The 18,846-nt window shown below is 42.9% G+C and overlaps 2 protein-coding genes across 7 annotated transcripts in view; both read left to right on the top strand.

The window, feature by feature from the left end:
* The window catches only part of RAPGEF4 (Rap guanine nucleotide exchange factor 4), a 142,930-nt gene extending 139,463 nt beyond the window's left edge, over positions 1-3,467 (top strand). For all 5 annotated transcript variants that reach the window (XM_083864711.1, XM_083864710.1, XM_083864712.1 and 2 more), the window contains one exon: positions 813-3,467. In XM_083864711.1, coding sequence (XP_083720837.1) covers positions 813-940 — 128 coding nt within the window. In that variant the 3' untranslated portion in view covers positions 941-3,467. The remainder of the gene's footprint in view (positions 1-812) is intronic.
* Positions 3,468-12,061: 8,594 nt separating this feature from the next.
* The window catches only part of LOC310911435 (mitogen-activated protein kinase kinase kinase 20-like), a 65,941-nt gene continuing 59,156 nt past the window's right edge, over positions 12,062-18,846 (top strand). For both annotated transcript variants that reach the window (XM_083864931.1, XM_083864932.1), the window contains exon 1: positions 12,062-12,173. The gene's annotated coding sequence lies outside the window, so the exon portion shown is untranslated. The remainder of the gene's footprint in view (positions 12,174-18,846) is intronic.

Here is an 18,846-nt window from a genome sequence, read left to right as displayed (position 1 = left end):
TCCAGGATTTTCTGGCTGTCTTTAATTTTGATGTATTAAGCATGGGTGAGACCTCCATATGTTTAGAAATAGAAGCAGATTTTCAATATACATGATCTAACAAAATGTCCGTATATAGATCTACTGGATCTAAATTCCATGCTTTTTGTGTGTATATGTGTGATGTATTCTAGATGCCTCAGTTTAATTTTTGAGTTGAATTTAAGTTACCTAACACATTACATTATACTGTAAGCTGTTCCCTGTGGGGCTGAAGATATTTAGAATGTAACTCGATAGTATTCCATAAGTGCTGCTGGAGTAGGTATAATGTGGTTATGTTAAGTAACATAAACAGGTAGTAAATTCTGAGTCTTGAATGGGGCAGCCACTAAGCACTACGTTGTTACAAGTATTTAATACTGAGCTAGATATGAGAATATTGCATGAAAAGAGGCTTCAATCAATTACATAATTTTGAATCTGTGAAAGTTGCTGGTTCAAAAGCAAATGAGCAGCTTTAAATTGTACTTGTTAGCTGTATAATTTACAGCTAATGACTGATAAGGTGATGTGTAAAACTGTAACCGAGGGCCATCAATTTTAGTAAATGTAGCCAAGGATGTCCAGAAGAAAAGTTAATTTGTGGGGGTAATAACCAGAAAGGCCGTCAGATATGGAGGAAAGGTTTCAAAGAGAGCAATTCCTAAATACTTCCTTTTTAACTCACCGGGACCTAGTCTTTCCTGTGACAGCTTGTAAGCAGTTGTGCATTTTGTTCAGGCATTTGTCCATTAATGTATATCAATCCTACATCATTTTTCTTTCACCAGATCCTGATGCAGCCCTAACTAATAAAAACCATCAGGATGTTCGGAGCTACGTGCGGCAATTAAATGTGATTGACAACCAGAGAACTTTATCACAGATGTCTCACCGGCTGGAACCGCGCCGAGCATAAACATTTGAAGCAATGATGAGAAATGATCTTTTATCCTCTCAAGGTCACTTGTTAAGAACTTCACTTTCTCTGCTACTGCACTGCCACTACAAAAATAAGCAAAAACATACTCTAAGGTCTTAGGCAACGCACAATGTACCAGCCTGCTGGAGAACTTTGGCTGAGGAAGAATTTATGCACTGTAGGCATATGGGTGGCCATGTTGTGAACTGTTAATTCATCTTAAAGTGTAGTAAGTGATATCTCATATGGATTAAAAAAAGGGCAAAAGATAAAATAGAATAGTTAGTGGGAAATGCACAAAAACTTATAACAGTTCTAAGGTAGGTAGTGGGTTCTTCTCCCTAATTAAGAATCTATATTTTATGATTTATGCTTCAGGTCAGGACCAAAACTAATCATCAGTTTAGCTTGCTCAGCTACTGTTGACCTCAACAGAAGATGAATGTAAGGATCTGATGAAATAATGTAGGTTCAAGAGTGGTTGAAGGTATAGTTCCATTCAGAGAAGACTTGAAAATATTTCCATTTTAAATACAACAAATACTAAGAAAAATTCCTAATCTTAATCATACTATCTACTACTACAATCAGTGTGGCCATTTCAGAAAACTGACAGGACTTAAAATATTTTGAATGATAAATAGATTAATCAATGTTTACATTTTACTTCCTTCTTTTTAAATTACCAATCAGGTTTTTACAAAATTCAGTTAAAAAGCAAGGTCATCAAAATCAATAGCATTAAAGGTAGCAAAGGACTGGTTCAAAAAGAGCACAATATGCACAAATGGATTTCAAGAGAATATTTTCCTGGACATTAAAATCTTCAACTTCAGCTAGAATTAATCATGGCTGGTTAACACATTTCTGGTCTTACGCATTTGCAAATATCTTAATTTTCAGCCAATTGTTTGCACTTTCAATAGACTGTAAATAAATGTCAATTCATTATGTTCTAGAATATTTATTTATGTAATAGTTATTGTGCCAAAATAATTCTGGTTTATTTATTTTGTTTAGCATGTTATGAGAGTGCAGCTTTTGTCTTCACACTCTGTGTGCATTTACATGTAGAAGTTGTGTGATCTATCTTTTCTGTAAATAACATGCAGTACCTTATTAAATGTAATTGCTGGAAAGGTTTAGTCACTGGCCTTATTTGCACTTTCAGCTTCATTCCTGCACAAATACCAATGCTGCTAATTGGCTGATATATCAAACTTGGCTTGTCATTTGCTGGGCCTCAAACCCACAGTTGGCCTTCATGCACTGGGAGATGGACGGTGAGATTAAAGCCAGTCAGAGCCATCTCTGCCACAGGGGATGACAGTCTGGCAGTGACGCAACACCGTGGTCTTGTTAGCTCATTTGTTTGTCAGGAGAAAACATTTAAATTGGAAGAGTTTAAATAAAAAAGGGATATATTCTTAATTTTAGCTCTCTGACTAATTTGTCCTGCTTGGTCACTAATGTGGGCACTACAAGTTATCTTACCTTGGGTAGGATTTTACCTCAGGTTGGCAAACTCAGGACCTTGGCTAACATGGCACTTGAGAGACCTCTGGGTTTGATGACCACAGGGAGGTCTCTCAGGGCCTGCAGCCATGAGGGGAGAGGTGGTCTGGCCTGTGCCCTTTCTCCTCCTAAATGCTCCTGGGCATGGCTGTACTACTGCTGGGCAAGCCCAGATGACGGCCAAGTGCATGCCAAGGGAATGATGATGTTCAAATGGCAAAAGTCTTTCCTATTGCATTCACACTGGTTCTGCGCTGTGAAGCTGGATGTCATAAAACTGATTAAGCCTGAAATTAGAAGTTGCAACTATTATCTCATTATTAAGCTTCAAGAGATGACCTTATTGATATAGTCTACATTTTGCTTTGGATGCAGAGTATTTTTTTTTTTTTTTTTTTTTTTTTTTGAGCAGGACTGTGTAGAATCAGTATACACATACAGATTTTTTTATCTGTAAAAATAATTACATTCTTGTAGTCAAAACATAAATTCTGCAAAATCTGAGAGTCACTGAGGAAATGCTGACACGTAGAACCACAATCTGCTTGGTACCTGCATTCTGCAAAGGAAAGAATTACACAGTTAAGAAATATTCTGCAGCATGATGAAATAATTTATTTTAACTTTGCTGTCTGACTAGAAGTTCAAGATGATTCAGAGGAATACCAGCTAATAACATAGAGACGAATATGTGTCTTATTATTTCAAGTGAGAAATATTTATTTCCATTTGTGCTGTTCAACAAATATACTTCATAAGGCTTTTTCAGATACAGAATCCTCCCAGAAGCAAAGTCTGCAGTAGAATAAACTACAGGGACACAATTAATTCAACAGGCGTTTTTATCTTTGCAATCAACTGGTAACATTTCTGAGTTCATGATTTTATTTGTTTCAGGTTTGTTCCTATTGTTTGGACTTTCATTTATTTCTGTGTTAGCTGGTTTATCAAGCTGCCAGGTTTTGGCTTGGCTCTGTGTATAGACCAGTTCTTCATCCATTTAGTATGTTTTTAATCCCCTTAGTTTATTCTTTTCTTCTTTAGAACTTCTAACTGTTTTACTTATTTGTTGCCAGCAGTCTCTATTGTGTAGTTGTATCCCAGTGATACCAAGTGAGGTTTTATGGCACCTCCATATCAACAAATGAATGCAGTTTACCTACTCAATGAAACTGGTATCTGACATTTTTTAATTTTCCAATAAAGGGTGCTGTATAAATAACAAGTGTTGCTATCTCTGTATCTAACTCATTCAAGTGGCTCAGATAGTTGCTATGGTTCTGATCGCTGTCTACATACCTAGAGATTAGATGAATAAAACTACCTTCTGGCTCTAGGTTCTGTCCTGATCTGCCCTTGCTCCCTGTGTTGACTTTACAACAGGAAGGCAGCTGTCAATATATTGCTCTTGCTGTAGGAAGTCCAAGTGACTGTAGCACTAAAGTGGCGAATGAATAGGAACTCAAGAGACACTGAAATGTCAACACATCCATCCTGATTTCACCCTGTGCTTGCAGCTGTGAGTCACAACTTTTTCCTGCTTCACTGAAGACACCCCCTTGCTGCTGACTCCAGGCTGGTCTGCAGGCCTGGCTTCAGGGAGTTGGGCAGTCCCCAGCACTGCTCTGCTTGTGGTCCATCCTGCTTTAGTTGCAGCTCTTGGTCTGGTTTTGGCCCAAGCCCGCTACCCCTGCAGGAGAGTGTCCAGCCATTACTTGTGGGTGGTTTCCAGGGGAAATTACAGAGCTGTCTGTCCTGTCTCTGTCCCACCCTGCAGTCCTCTAGTGGGAGCCAAGGTGCTCTGCACCTCCATCACACCCACTTGGCATGAACAGCATAAATGCTGCAGCATAGCCCCCTCCTCATTGCAACACTGCAGGCTGAACAAATATAAACCTGTTCTAAATTATAATTATGCCTGAGGGTCACAGACAATACAGTGTTGATATGGCTGATCCCTGCTGCTTGGCCTCATGATCCAGAGGTCCTGTTTTCAGATGAGAGATAACCAAGAGGCAGTGTCCATAACAAATAGCCACTGCTGGGAACCACTGAGCCAGGATGGTGACACTTTGAGCATTTTGGAAGAGGTTCTGCATTATGGGGTTCCATCATTGACCTTTTTTTGCTCAGGCAGCAGTAGAGAGCACAAATACCTCTGTTTAGGGCTGCAGAGCCTAAAGAGTCACAGGGTACAGCTCTCCTTACCCTGGCACATTTCACTGTTGTTGATATGTTAGGATTTGTTCTTTTTCTTAATGACCAGGACCAGTGCTGACAAAGGCAGGAAACAAAGGTTAAATCTAGGGAGGCTTGAATCCTGCACAGCAGGAAGCTACAACTGTTTGGTAAAGGCAGGATTCAAACTATTTTCCACAGACATCTTGTTCAAACCTAGTCGGCCACAAAGGTACGATGGTGCCAGATAAAAGAGTTCAAGTGTATTTGCAGGACTCTGCAGATGGAGGGTTTGGGTTCTTTCTTCCTAGGTAAAATATTGTGAGAGCACACAGTCTCTTCAGACCAGGTACAAAGAGAGACAGAAACAAAAAAAAAATGCTTCTTTTCAGAGACACTGGCAAAACAACAAGTACAAGAAATTTAAATATAATTTAGAAATCTTATAAGTTAGAAAGAAATCAGAAGATTTAACCTTCAAGGGTACAAAAAGAGAAATTAATTTTGCTTGGGAAAAATTTAACAAAATTATAAATCTAAATTGTTAACACAGCTTCTTAAGTAAGGTCAACTGCATAATATAGAGCACCTTAACCTCTTCCAGCAATTTTTAAACACCATGCAGCTTAAATAGACTACTTCTGAATTCAGCAGTATTTCTTCTGGGAGCTCTGAATGCAAATCAAGAGGTAATAGTAGAAGGAAATTAAAAGATGTGCTATTCTCATTTCAATTTTTGTACTGATAATAAGGAAAGCAGCATAGAGTGATATGGCAAAGTGAACCTCTAACTTCAATAACTTTTCTTTCACTGTTAATCTGAAATGCATTACACTCTGCCTTTTCAAATAATCATAATGTTCTTTACTGTAGCCTGCATTAAAGTTTAGCAGGCATAAGCAGCAGCTGTCACCAGAGGTCAAGGTATTAGCAATCGAAGAATATAATGACCAGATTAAAAAGTTATCATTAAAATTGCAAAACCAGAAACTTCTTTAGCAGCTTATCTTTGGAGCCCTGCCTCCAGGGCTGCAGCTGTGCCCATAGAACCCCTGGCCCCCTCAGATGTCTCTGTATTGCAGTGTGGTGGGACTGGGCAGCCCTGGGCTGAGGTGATGACATTAGACCTCAGTGGCTGGAAGGGACCCTCACCTTTCTGTCTCTCTTGGAAAGGTGCAGCACTGCCTCAAACCAATTCCCACAGGACAGGGAGCTCTCTTGATGTGGCTGGTGTCTAAAAGCTGACATCAAGCTGCTCGCTGTGGTCGATGTTAGAGGACTATCCAGGGTACATTGCTGCACACTTTTACCTCACGCTGTCTCACAGCATGGAGAGACTGGCTCCAACCCCACCTGCCCTCTGCACTGCTTTAGTAATGACAGCCCTCAGAGATCTTCTAACTAAGGCAGCAACTTGCAAATCCACAAAGGAGCATAATTCAACCATGGTCTTGGCGGTATGACTAGAGTGATGGGGGGACTGCTGCAGAAAGGGAGATTCTTAAAAGGGGAAAAAAGAGCATGTACAGCTACAAAATCTATCACTTACATCTAACTGCTGAAGGATATTTCACAAAGGGTTGCTTTTTAATAGGCCTGGCACTCAAGGGTAATTTCTGAATTCAAAATAAACTCAGAAACTGACATGATAATGCATAAAGAACGAATAATTACTGACGCAAATTGGAATATTTTTCTTGGAAACTCCATGTAATAAAAACGTGACACATGGGGGTACTGGTAAGAGCTTGACCTTTATTTCCTGGCCCTAATCCATTTGGGTCAGAGTGACAAAAAGCGAACCCTTTCTCACATGGTAGGGGTGAGCCAGTTGTGTTTAATTTTTTTCCTCTTTTTGCTTTCAAATGCAAATAAAGCACATTACCAATGAAAATAATGATTGTAAATGAATACCTCAATTAAAGGAAATTTACATAAAGATACATAGGATAGAGGTGACAGTAGATATTCCAACATCCTAACAGACAATAATCCATTTCTTAATCAACTTCTGTCAATAATCATAAGCTTTCTGCTCTCCATGGTTTCCTCATTATAACACCACCTCTTGTGTTTTTAAATAGTTCTTTCTTCAGATGCTGTCCGAGCCAGCAAGTGAACCTGCTATCGGTATTTGCCGACTCTTTGTGTTTTTTCACAGGTGTACATTATTTCTGCACAGGACTACTGTCGGCAGCATTGTGGATGTTCTCAGATAACAGAGAGACAGTTTTGCCTTGGGTTTTCTTTAGATGTCCTCATTCTCTGTAGGACTGACCCTTGAGGGCTGCAGTACTGGCAGGTTGCTGTCTAGTGTCTGTTTGAAATACAACATTTCCTTCCATTTGTAATTCCTGCCCTAGTGTTTCTCCTGTTCCTCTTGTCTGGCATGTAACTCCTTTGTGGTGCTCCTGATCAGTTAGCACTGTTGCCAGAAACTAGTAAGAGGTTTGCAGGGATTTTTGTTTCCTTCCTGTCATAACTAGAAACTGTTAATAGTGTGCTTGTGTTTTGGGGGAGTTGATTACCTCTCTTTGGAATCACAGGAAAAGGGACTGAGATGATACAGCTAAACAGATTTATCTACAGTAATGGCTTTTCTGAGGCAGTCTAATATTATGGACATTTCGTAGTCTCATTTAATCTCTAAATACAAAGGGAAAGAAGATGTGATCTCTAATAGACAGATTTGTTTCTAATCAATGTCCAGTGGATTAAACAAGTAGCAAAAAATGTACGCTACTCTATACTACGGTACATCATTAAAAGGAGTTAATATTTTCTTTGTAATTCAAACCAATTCCCTGCCAATGGTGGCCAAAATTTTAATGATTCCAGTACCTGCATTTACTTCAGAAGAAAGGTAAATTGCATAAATAGTTTGGTAATAATAGGTTTTAATAAAGACAATATTATATACTTACAATCATTTGTTGAAAGTTCTGTGTTGTTATCTTCCCTTGCTGCTCCTCAGAGGTGGTGGAATTGTGCCTGCCTCTCTCCAAACTCTCTGTGACTGAGCAATCTATTGGGAAAAAATTTAGAAAGAAATGAAGGGACTGTTGCTTCAGTGGAGCTTGGAGTGATGTGGATTAGAAAACACAAATGGGCACAGCTACAATGAATTCAGTACAGCTCTAAAACAAAGAAAACAGTGTTAAGCTGTATTACATTTTAGGGAAAAATCTGCCAAAATTAGAACAACAAATTAAGTCCATTGGACCAGAAAATTCAATATAAGAAGGAGTATCAGCTATATATATATACAATTAAAAATATGTAATGAAATGGTGGCTGAGCAGAGTACTAGTGAGTGGATTACAGCTGAGTATAATGATCGGCTAAAAATTGTGGTGCCAGAAAAAGATAAGAAAACCATTCTTGTAACACAATCAAGAATTGGATTTCTTGTTAATATTTTGCCATCTCATGGCTATCTCATTACTAATTTTATTGACATTTTTGTAGAAGTTATATGTGCTTTTACACTGCACACATGCCTGAACAAAAGACAGTTACAAGCTGTAACATGCCAGTTCTGAAAACCATTGTGCACAAAGCAGGTATTTGATCCACACCCATTTCACACAAGCAAATTCTGCCACATGTCTGTATTTAATCATTCTGGTCTATGTTAAATAATTTTGTGCTTAATAATTTTATAATTAATTAATATTTAGTAGTATGTTTATAAATTCATATTAAATATACCATATAGGTGCTTTCGTAAAATCCATATTTAATTTTTTAAAAAAAATAAGAACAGCTAAGGAAACAACAACAAAGATAGGTCTCATAGATGGATGATAGTTGGTACAAGCTCTTTCTTCATTCCTCATGAAGGACAAGAAGAAGCCATTTCCCACAGGACACCAAAGACTGGGCTGCTGAAGCAAACAGGAATCACAGTGTTGGCTGTGTGAGCATGGGGACTGCATGTAGCATCAGGCTGGTGTATGTGGGTGCACACTCACCACCTCATGTACACCACGAATGCAAGATTGCCTCTGAGGCAAATCCAAACACAATTCCTTAGACTTCCCACTTGCTATCACCTAGAAAGAGAAAAGGCAGCTTATTTTGGCTAGCAGTACCATGCAAGATGTCTTTCAGTCACGAAACCAACCCTGCTAGTTATGTTTTGGGGTGTAACTGCAGAGGTGTGTGATTGCAGCATGTGTAGACATACCTGCATGTATTTTAGTCTGTAAAGCAAGCAAAAATAATGTAGAGAGGGCTTCCAGGTGAGCCATTTTTCCACCTTTTCCAGATCACAAATCTGATGGAACAAATGGCATAAACCTAATGCCACCATGTAGTTACAGCTAGCATTGCTCAAACTAGCTAGATTAACAGTAGCATACACTAGTGCTACATCTTCTACAGCAGTGTGTACAACCTTCCCATTATATCCCAGGCATGACTTCCACCATGTTTTCTGGCCAATTTTTTGAGCTAGAAATGGAAGCAAGCCTTAGCAACCAAAGAAGCAGCTGTGCTTCAAAGAAACCTCCGTATTAAGCCTGAGATGAACTCTGGGCCAGTCTTGAAGGAGAATTGAAAAATACAGAGCAGGTGTCCACCTCCAAATTATCTGTGTCTAAAGTTTCACATACAGTTTAAGCTGGCATAAACCACTATACTGCTAAAAAAGCACTTCCAGGCTCCATCCCCTCTCAGCTGCTTTTATCAGCCCTTGCTCCTTTCCTGCCTTTGTGCTGGCACACGTCTTTGTGCAATTGCCTGATGACCTGCATTCTGCTCTGAGTGAAAACTGATTTGTTTTCTCTGCAGTAGCTTCTCCTGCACAGCCCAATTCCCTGTGCAGCCGTGCAAACACCGTGCTGGCAGAAGGCGAGGTGGGCAGCGCAGCAGCAGGAACAGGGCTCGACAGGCAGGGCAGGGCTGTGCCTTGTGCTTTTGGCAGGCAGGATGATTTAAACCACCTGGACATATGCATGAAACTGTATTTTCCATGTTGAAACATGGTGAGACGTCATTACACAACCTGTGATGAGATGTAAAGAGGCAATTCATATGCATCCTTTCAACTCTAAAATTGAGTTAAAAGCTGCTAGGGCTGCCTTTATCTTTTGTCAATTGTTGTGGCTTTACAATAACTTTTGTTAGTTTTTAAGTATTTTCTTTTTCTGCCTGTCCTATATCAATTGAAGAAGCCTGATATTGGGATTGAGGTCTCCAGAGGTAAACTTTTGAGTTTCTCTGTTTGAGTTTTCTGCCTCAGAAAAGAGGGAAAACATACCATTATGTGTTGGCTCGCTGTTCTCTACAGTAGTATGACCACCTAAGAAACTGCCATTACATTGGTTTCTGATCTTTTCTAGCTATTTTAAATTTAATTTTCATGATAATGGAAAAACAACTTGAAAATACCCCGTCATACTAGCCAGAGGGCAGAAAGAGTACCAGCCCCAAAATGCAGGCTTAAAACCTTGTTGTAACAGTTTCAGATTCAGAACAGTGTAGCTCTGAGGCTGGACAGACCTCATGCAGATTTCTTTGCTTTCTCACACTTGTCCTCTACTAGAGCAGGTGGAGTTATGTGATTTAAACAAGAGGCATGTTAACACATTGCCTGGTGCAGACTCTGCACTCCTACTCTTGAAGTAGGAAATATTAACCACCCCCTCATTTCTCATGTGCTACTGGAATAGTTTATTTAGGCCCTGCAACCAGGGCCTAAACTCACATATGGTAAATCCCTGCTCTACAGATACACAGCCATATAAAAAATGCCCAGACAAAGCACAGTAGGCAAGAGACCTCTGAATGCATGTGCTCAAGGAAAATGCCTATGAAACAGGTGATTTAACATTCAAAGAGATTTTAAATCATTTGACTAATTGACAATTGCCTCTGACAGGAAGGATAAACATATTAGTTACAGCATTTAAGAGCCTAAGATGTGACACCTCTCCTTCTCCAGAGCATAGTTTGATATTTGCGTGTCCCTTTATAATGTGGCACTTTTGACTGGAGGCCTCTCCAGGTTCACTAGCATATCAGTTCATAAGAAAGCACAAGCGCTCTCAGATCAGACAAGAAGTGCCTGAACCTGCAGTGTCCAAGGGAAGCCAAAGCATGCTGACCTCCTTCACTGCTTGTCACTGAACCTATCTGGCGGGCAAAAGGGGAGTCACCAGTGCCTTTTTTACTTTCTTGCTGTCTTCACATACTTTCTGCACTGAGTGCTTAAGATCTTGCTGAACTTTACTCCTATTATTATGGTTTAGTGAAATGTTTTATTTTAAGTACAGAAAGTATTAGTATTTTTAATGATTATTAGTATTAATGGATATGAGAGGCTTTCCACCATGTTGTATTAGTTGTGCCAAACTAATACAACATGGGGGAAAGCCTCTGATATCCATTAAATAATTATATTTCATTAACCAGTAAAGTGTTCTTCCACAATTCACCTTGATAACCTACATCTTTAAAATGTACAATTAATGGACACGGTTCATCTGCACAGCTCTTTGTGAATCACTGTGCTACACAACTGGCTTTATCTGGCAGATCTACACATGCATGTAACAACAGTCAGATATGAGAGATAGCAAGGAGCTGCAGTTTTCCAAATATTATAAAATCCCAATGTACAGTCTTCAGGAGATGACCTGGGGGGTGCAGAGTAAAGCAGCGCTAGGCACTGAGTCTTGCACCATAAATTGTATGGTAAAGAAAATGTGCTGTTCTCAATAGAAAGATTGTTGTTTGCCCCCCAAGTCTTTTGAGTCTCTTCCTTTAAGTGTGACACCAGAAAGTTGTTATATTGAAACAGTAATAAGCTGATTCTATTGGCAAGTTTTCTGCAACGGCGGAATGCCTCAATGCCATTAAAATGTTTGGATAAGAAGTGGTGTGTATGGCTGTTTCATTTCTGATAGGGTCCAACAAGCATTTGGACACCTCTCTCGGGCACACGGTGTGATTCTTGGGGATGTCCTGTGCAAGGCGAGGAGTCGGACTTCATGGTCTTTGTGGGTCCCTTCCGACGTAGCCTAGCCTGTGTTTCGGTGGTTCTGAGAAGCCGATGTTGCATCCCGCCGGCCCCAGGGCAGCCCGTCCCCAGCGCTCCGGGCGTGGTGCGGGGCGCGGGCCATGAGGGGCCGTGAGGGGCCCCGCGCTCGTGTCCCGGGCCGTGAGGGGCCGTGAGGGGCCCAGCGCTCGTGTCCCGGGCCGTGAGGGGCCGTGAGGGGCCCCAGCGCTCCCCCCCGCCCGCCTCATCCCGCGGGGCCGGCCCGCCCTGCCCCGCACCGCGCCCCCTGCCGGCCGGGCACCGCGCCCCCGAGCCGGCGGCGGCCGCGCCTCCCCGCGGGGCCCGGCGCGGAGCGCGGGGTGGTGCCGCTGCGAGGCGGTGCGGGGGCGGCGGCGGCTCCGGCTCCGGCTCCCGGCACCAACCGGAAGCGCGGGGGACGGAGCGGGAGACGCGGTCGCGCCGGTTGTAGTCTCCCTCGCCGGCTCCGGGATCGGCGCCGCTCGGGTCCCGCCAGCCCGGAGCCCCTCGGGAAAGGTGAGGAGGGCGAAGCGCCCCCCGCGGAGCAGCGCTCGGGGCGGTGGGTGCGCGTTCGGCTGCGCGGAGGGGGGCGGCGGGAGCGGGCCGGGCCGGGCCGTGGGTGTCCCCTCCGGGTTTGACGTTCCCCGTGCCGGAGCAACTTCAGAAGCCCCGTGAAGGGAGGCGGCCGGCCGGGCACACGGCCTGACCTTGCGTCGCCTTGGTCCCGCCGCGCCGGCAAAAGTCCCCGCGGTCAGCGCGCCCAGGCTTGGCCGCGCAGGGGGACGGGGGTCGGGAGGAGCCGAGCCCCGCCGGGAGGACCGGGCAGGGCAGGACAGGACAGAGCGGTGCCCGCCGAGCGACACCCGGGCGGGACAGCCCGGCGAGGGAATGGGGCTGCCGGCGGCGGCCGCCCGTGAAGGCGGGCTGAGGGACACGGGCCGAGGGACACGGGCTGCGGGACAGACACGGGCCGAGGGACACGGGCGGCGGGACACGGGCCGAGGGACACGGGCTGCGGGACACGGGCTGCGGGACACGGGCCGAGGGACACGGGCTGCGGGACACGGACTGAGGGACACGGGCCGCGGGACACGGGCAGCCGGCCCACGGCCAGGGGCTGCTGCGCTCCTCAGAATGTGTTCCAAATGCAGCGCACCTGCTGGATTTTGCTGTTGTTTTGGGCATAAAATCTGTCGGGTTGGGATTTGAGGTGTGACTTTCATTCCCTCCGCTTTTTTCCCTTCTTTTAAGTAAGCTGTCGGTGTTTGGTTTTGCTATGTTTGCTTAAGTTAGCTCGTTTCCAGTAGTATGATCTTTTATTAAGCACGTGTGTGTGAGCCATCTATTACCCGGTATCCAGTATGCTCTGCTGGGAGTTCTAGCGACAGAGCCATCGGGAAAGCCATGGATCATTACTTTTTCTAAGTTCCAGAAGCAGAAATAATTTGAAAGCGCTGGATTAACTGGGTCACTGCCCGAAAACATCATAGCTTTCTGCAGGAGGCGTGTGGTTAGATGTTTTCAGGAGTTTGTCCTGGAATTGTAAGTCCTCTGAAGCCTACTTATTTTATCTATCCATAATGTGCTTTGCATACCCGTGGCATTTGTGTGAATAATGGTAACCCTGGAGAGCCTGGCTCACTGTGAGGGGAAGACAGAAACATGGACAAAAGTGAGGCCCAGGTCCTGCAGTCTGGCCTGTGCCAGGACCAAGCTGTGCTGTGGGCCTGGGTGCAGGCTTAGCTGCCTTGTGTTGTGGGTGTACTACTGGCAGGCACTGCTTACAAGTAAAATATAAGTGAAGTGATCAGTTTAGGGGTTTTCTGAGATAAAATGTTTTCTGTTTAAAGTGAAGCCTTTAAAACCTTCAGTCTCTGCCATTGACGTAGCTTGTCTTAAAAATAATTCTTTTCCTGCAGTTCTCAAACTGTTTAGGTGGAGTTGAGCTCTTTTTCTGCAGCAATGGTCATATAAATTAAAATAAAATTAGAAACGTTATTAATGGACGTTATGCAGAATTCTTAGGTTCTGACAAAGGACAGGCTGAAATGTTGTTGAGTCTGTAACTAAGGTAGGCAGAGCCATGCCTCCAGTCTTACCATCTGCAGGATTGCTACTCTGTCTGATTAAGAAAGTTTAGGAGTTGTAGAGCTTGTTGGCTTTATTTTAACTCATTGCGAGATTAGAAGATTAGGATATATTTAATTTGGATTTGTGCTTGGAGTTTGTTTGCATCTTATCCATCAGCAGCTCATTATATGATTAAGGGTTTTTTTATTTATAAAAATGTCTTTCTGCAGTATATTTTGTAGCTCAATATCACTATGACTCCTTTTTTGTTTTCTGTTTGGACAAGAGAATGGTTAACCATGTTTTGGTGTTTGGGGGTGGAGTTTTTTGTTGGGCATTTTTATTTTATTTTTTTAAAAATATACATATATATTTTAACTTCGTATAAATATACTGCTGAAAATATCCAGGTTGGTATGCTTAAGGACTGCAGGCCTTTGGATACAAAGGATGATTTGGGTCTAAAAATGGATGGTCAAAGATCCTGAAAGCAAATGGGCTGTTTTGCCAAATAAGGAAACTTGGCACATTCAGCTGTGTATTTTAAGATAGCACAAGTGTGGTGTGCTACTACTTTATTGGCAATATGTTGGCAGTGTGCCTTCCTGCAAGAAGCACTGAATCCTACTTTGTGGAACCACACAGTAAAGTGAGGGGCAGGGTTGTTCCCTGTAATAAATTACAAAGGCTGTTCCTGCAGTAATTGAATACCTGAGCAGCGTCAGGTGCACGTGCAAGATGAGAGATGCAATTTTTGGTTTCGCAGCCACGCACTAAACAAAATATGAGTTGCAGTTACTGTGCAATTTGTAAATTCTTTCCTCCCTCCTGTCTCTAAATCCCTCAAGTGGAAGCTCTATACTCTGGGAGCAGTAGCTGAATGACAAAAGGAAGGGTCTTCTGTTTTGTAGACGGAATAAAGTGGAATGTTGGGCATGGCAGCGCTTCCCCTACTTGCAGTTTGTAGGGAGGTGGGAGGTATAAGTGAATGTGTTGAGTTCTTCCAATGTTCCTGTGCTAAGATGGAGGGCAGCATGCACCCTGCATGCCTGGGGATTCCCTCATCTTGGGGTGTCCAGGAGGAACAGCAAATGTGGAACCTTAGCAGGGCCAGGACCCTCACATGGGTTAATCCCCTAAAGGGCTGTAATCACAAGCCAGTGATGGTGGATGGTTTCCTACACCTGCATCATTGGTGCACTGAACTGAGCTTGTGGTGACAGAATGTGGTGACTTTGCTTGCTGCAAAGTGACTCCCTGTAATAGTCCTGACATATTACATACTAATGTTAAATAATAATTTCACATGTTAAACATTGCCAAATGCAACTCAGATCTGTTACTTTTTAGTGTGAAATGAATAGCTTCCAGCAGCATGCACAAATAAAAGTTAGTATGAGGAAAAAAAAGGAGCCAGGAGAAGATGTAGATGTTTCTGCAAGATTACAAGCTCATGCTAGCTATTAGAAATAAAACAGAAAAAGGAGAAAATTCTCTTACCCCCAGGGAGATCCCATAGAAATAACTGAAATAACCAGCAGTTTAATTATTTCCTGAAATACCTGTCATTCACCGTTTCTGAATTGTCATGTTTTCATTTAATCAAGAATAAGCAACAGTCGGTCAATGCAGTGTTTCCCTGCTACACAGTGATGGTACTTGAACACACAAAACCGTGAGTGGGGAAGGAGGGTGCTGGTGCCAAACCCTCCTGAGCTGTGTGCAGGGGAGCTGCTGTAAGCCCCAGGCCTGGAGCCCGTGTTGCAGGGGACTGCCCTCCTGCCTGTACAAGTATAAGGTGCAAAGAAGTGCTGCACATTGTTGGAATGCTGTGCTTATTTCAGATGCAAGTGGAAGACTGTGGAGTTTAATGAAATACCTGATCTATTTTTTTTTTCTCTTAACCAATGTTATAAACTTGGATTGTTAAATATCTTTAAAACAGGATGACAAGTTAATAAGTGTGTGTGGATTTGTCACTTGCAATTGTTAATCTAAACAGTTGTTTTCTCAAATATAACACAGAGATTGATCTTTCTAATTGAGGATTACCTACCTTGAATCCAAAAACATAAAGTAATGTTTAAACAGGTCTGTTGTTTCATCTAGAAAAAGAAAACGAATGCAGGCTGTTTTTAATTACAGATCCCTAAATAGAGTGTCTCTTGTAAATCTCCTCTACTTTCTCTGGAAAAAAACGCATCTGGAACAACCTGATGCCAACCAATGAATCATTCTTTAAATAACATTAACTTATTGTATGCTGGTGCCCTATAGCGTCTCTACAACTACCTGAAAGAGGTTGTGGTCAGGCAGGGGTCAGCCTCTTCTCCCTGACAACCAGTGACAGGACAAGAGGACATGGTCTTACACTGTATCAGAGGAGCTTTAGGCTGGACATGAGGAAGAAATTCTTCACAGAGAGGGTGATTAAACATTGGAGTGGACTGCCCAGGGAGGTGGTGCTGCTGTTGCTGTTGCTCCACTGTTGCTGGAGGTGTTTAAGGAAAGACTGGATGTGGCACTCAGTGCCATGGTCTGGTTGACATGGTAGTATTTGGTCATAGGTTGGACTCAGTATCTCAAAGGTCTTGCCACTTGATTCACTGTGTAATCCTGTGATCTGCAGCTGGTTGATGGCTGTAGGTAAATTTGAAACTAAGAAGGTGTTTAAAGAATGAATGGTAGCTTCTGCAAGTACTTGTATCCCAGGCACTGCATTGTGAATGCATGAAAATTTAGACAAAGTTTGAAGCAGTAAGGAGGACCCATAAGAAAGGTACTCAATTGTATTTGTCAAGTGTTTGGTGTGCATGTTATTCTCTGCTAGTGTAATTTTCAGGAATCAAATGGTTTACTAGTTTGTACAGTTCATTTGGTGGTTTGGGTGAACAATAATGTTAAATAATTTGACAACTCTTCAAAGCTATTGAATTCAGATAGTGAAGGCCAGAAATTTCTTTCCTGGGATGTGTTTTTTCACTTGGTTTCCTCTTGCTTCTGCCAACTCAAATGCAATGATCTGTTTTCAGCTATTCCCACTTTCCTGTTAAACTTATGGTCTAGTCTGTGCATATGCTCTTGCCTGCAAGTCACATCCCTCTTCTAGCTAATTCTGTTGTCAGTAAGGAATTGCTCACTCAAGTTTGATTACCCATGTGCATAAAATTGTGCAGGGCTGTGGCCTTAAATTGTGAGGTCTTTGGGTTGAGTAGTCAACCTGTTTTATTTGTCTGTTAAGGGTCACATATGCTTGAGACACCACGTACACAGCATGAACTTGGAGTAACTGTTGGAGTAAACAATGCAAATGAACTTTTGTTTCTGAAGATCTGTTTCTGACGATAAGCAGCACTAGCAAAGAGCAAAACATTAAAACGTTCATTATGCTCTTGGTCTGTAGGATTGACCGTTTTCCTTTCCTTTGAGCTTTCTCTAAAGAAAACCTGTGTGGGCTGCACAGAAGATGACTCTGAGATGGCAGGAAATTAACAACAGCAACAAGGTTAAAACAAGAACAGAAGGTCAGCAGGACAGTTCAGGCACTTGTATTAGGGAAGAGGCTGTAGTGCACTGGAAGAATGGACTTTATTTCACATCCCACTGGTAACCCCTGCTCTGACTTGCAGCTCTGGAGAGAGAGCATTCATGTTCTCTCTCCAAGAGCTCTGCAGGCCGGCTGTTGGTGAAAGGCTTGAAGTCTGCTCCTTGCTAAAATGCCTTCAGTATGCATAGTAAAGTTGTCATGATCTGGTCAGCATTTGTCTTTATCTTTATGGGCGATCGAGAGGTATAAAATGGAGCAGGCAGTTTCAGAGAAGGCTCTATGTTATGTTGTAGAAAAGTGTTGATATCTTCATCTCTCATTTGCAGAATAGCTGCAACCAAAAAGTGCCAGAAATTCCTGATCAAATGATACCTCAAAATTTTAATCAGAGTAGCTACACAATAGAAGAGCCAGGGGGCAAATAATGCTTTGTGTTTGTTACAGAAGGGGCTGACATAAAGAGATTCTGGCAGTCATCAGTACAAGGAGTTAACACCGGTGTGTTTCCCAGTTCTGGACAACACATAACTTGTGTTTTATCTCAAAAAGCCCTATGGAATGGAGATTCCCAGAAGACATTGTATATTTTGGTACTGTAATTTACCAGTGAAATTGGATGTGTAGTTTTCACCATCAACCCAAAATCTCTGGTTCTTTTTTGGCGTGTTTTATTAAAACTCATCTCTAATTTTATGCTGATAAATTTAGTGTCATTAATTGCAAGTATGCTAACTTTTGCTGGTAATTAAAACTACTTTGTCTAGGCTGGTGCCATCTGAAGTGAACCCACAGCAGACTTGCAGATGATTCTGGAGTATTCCATGTCCTGCATTAAAGACCTGAGATTTCTGATCTTATATCATTAAAAAAAGAAACCTAAAATTAGTCATTGTTCATCTATTTGGGTGATAATGTTTCTTGAAATTTGCTACAGCCATAAGCTTTATCACCGTGAAATCTCGGGGAAGGACATTCTGTTCCCCTGTCAGCAGATTTGGGATCATCTCTTGAAACTGCCGACACCAGTCTTGGCACAGGCTGCAGAAATTTCACATAATGTAACCCAGATGAATTACCCTGTACTTGCGCTTTGTTACAACGTGCAAACAGGATTGAGTCACTCAGGAAGAGAGATTTACCATGGCCAGGTTTTTCCACATCCTTGCGTGAAGCGCTCCGGGCTGGCCCGAAGCTGTCGGGGTGCGGTGCGTGCCGAGGTGCCGCTGTCGCTGGCCATGGCCACTGGCCCGGACGGTCTGTGCCCCGTGCCCGGCCTGTGCCCCGTGCCCGGCCTGTGCCCCGTGCCTGGCCGTCGTGGCGGGAGTGCGGCGTGCCTGGCATGCCCCGGCGGGCAGGCAACCCGGGGCCGAGAGCACCCTTCCTGTCTGTCCGCAGACAAGGCAGCCATGCGCCTCCCTTCTGCAGAGCAGCTCCCGAGGTGTTTGGGAAACGTCAGGATTGCTCTGAGGAATACTGTTAGTTGTCCCCCAGCTCCTCCTAATAGCTTGTGCAAATTATGCAAACTTTCTTGCAGCCTGTTGGAATGCAAGTTCTTAGGCTCTTTTCCTCCTG

The sequence above is a fragment of the Zosterops lateralis genome (assembly GCF_965231275.1).
Source record: "Zosterops lateralis genome assembly, chromosome: 7".
Classification (NCBI taxonomy): domain Eukaryota; kingdom Metazoa; phylum Chordata; class Aves; order Passeriformes; family Zosteropidae; genus Zosterops; species Zosterops lateralis.
The sequence above is the reverse complement of the archived record's forward strand: the minus strand, read 5'-3'. Positions and strand labels throughout refer to the sequence as shown.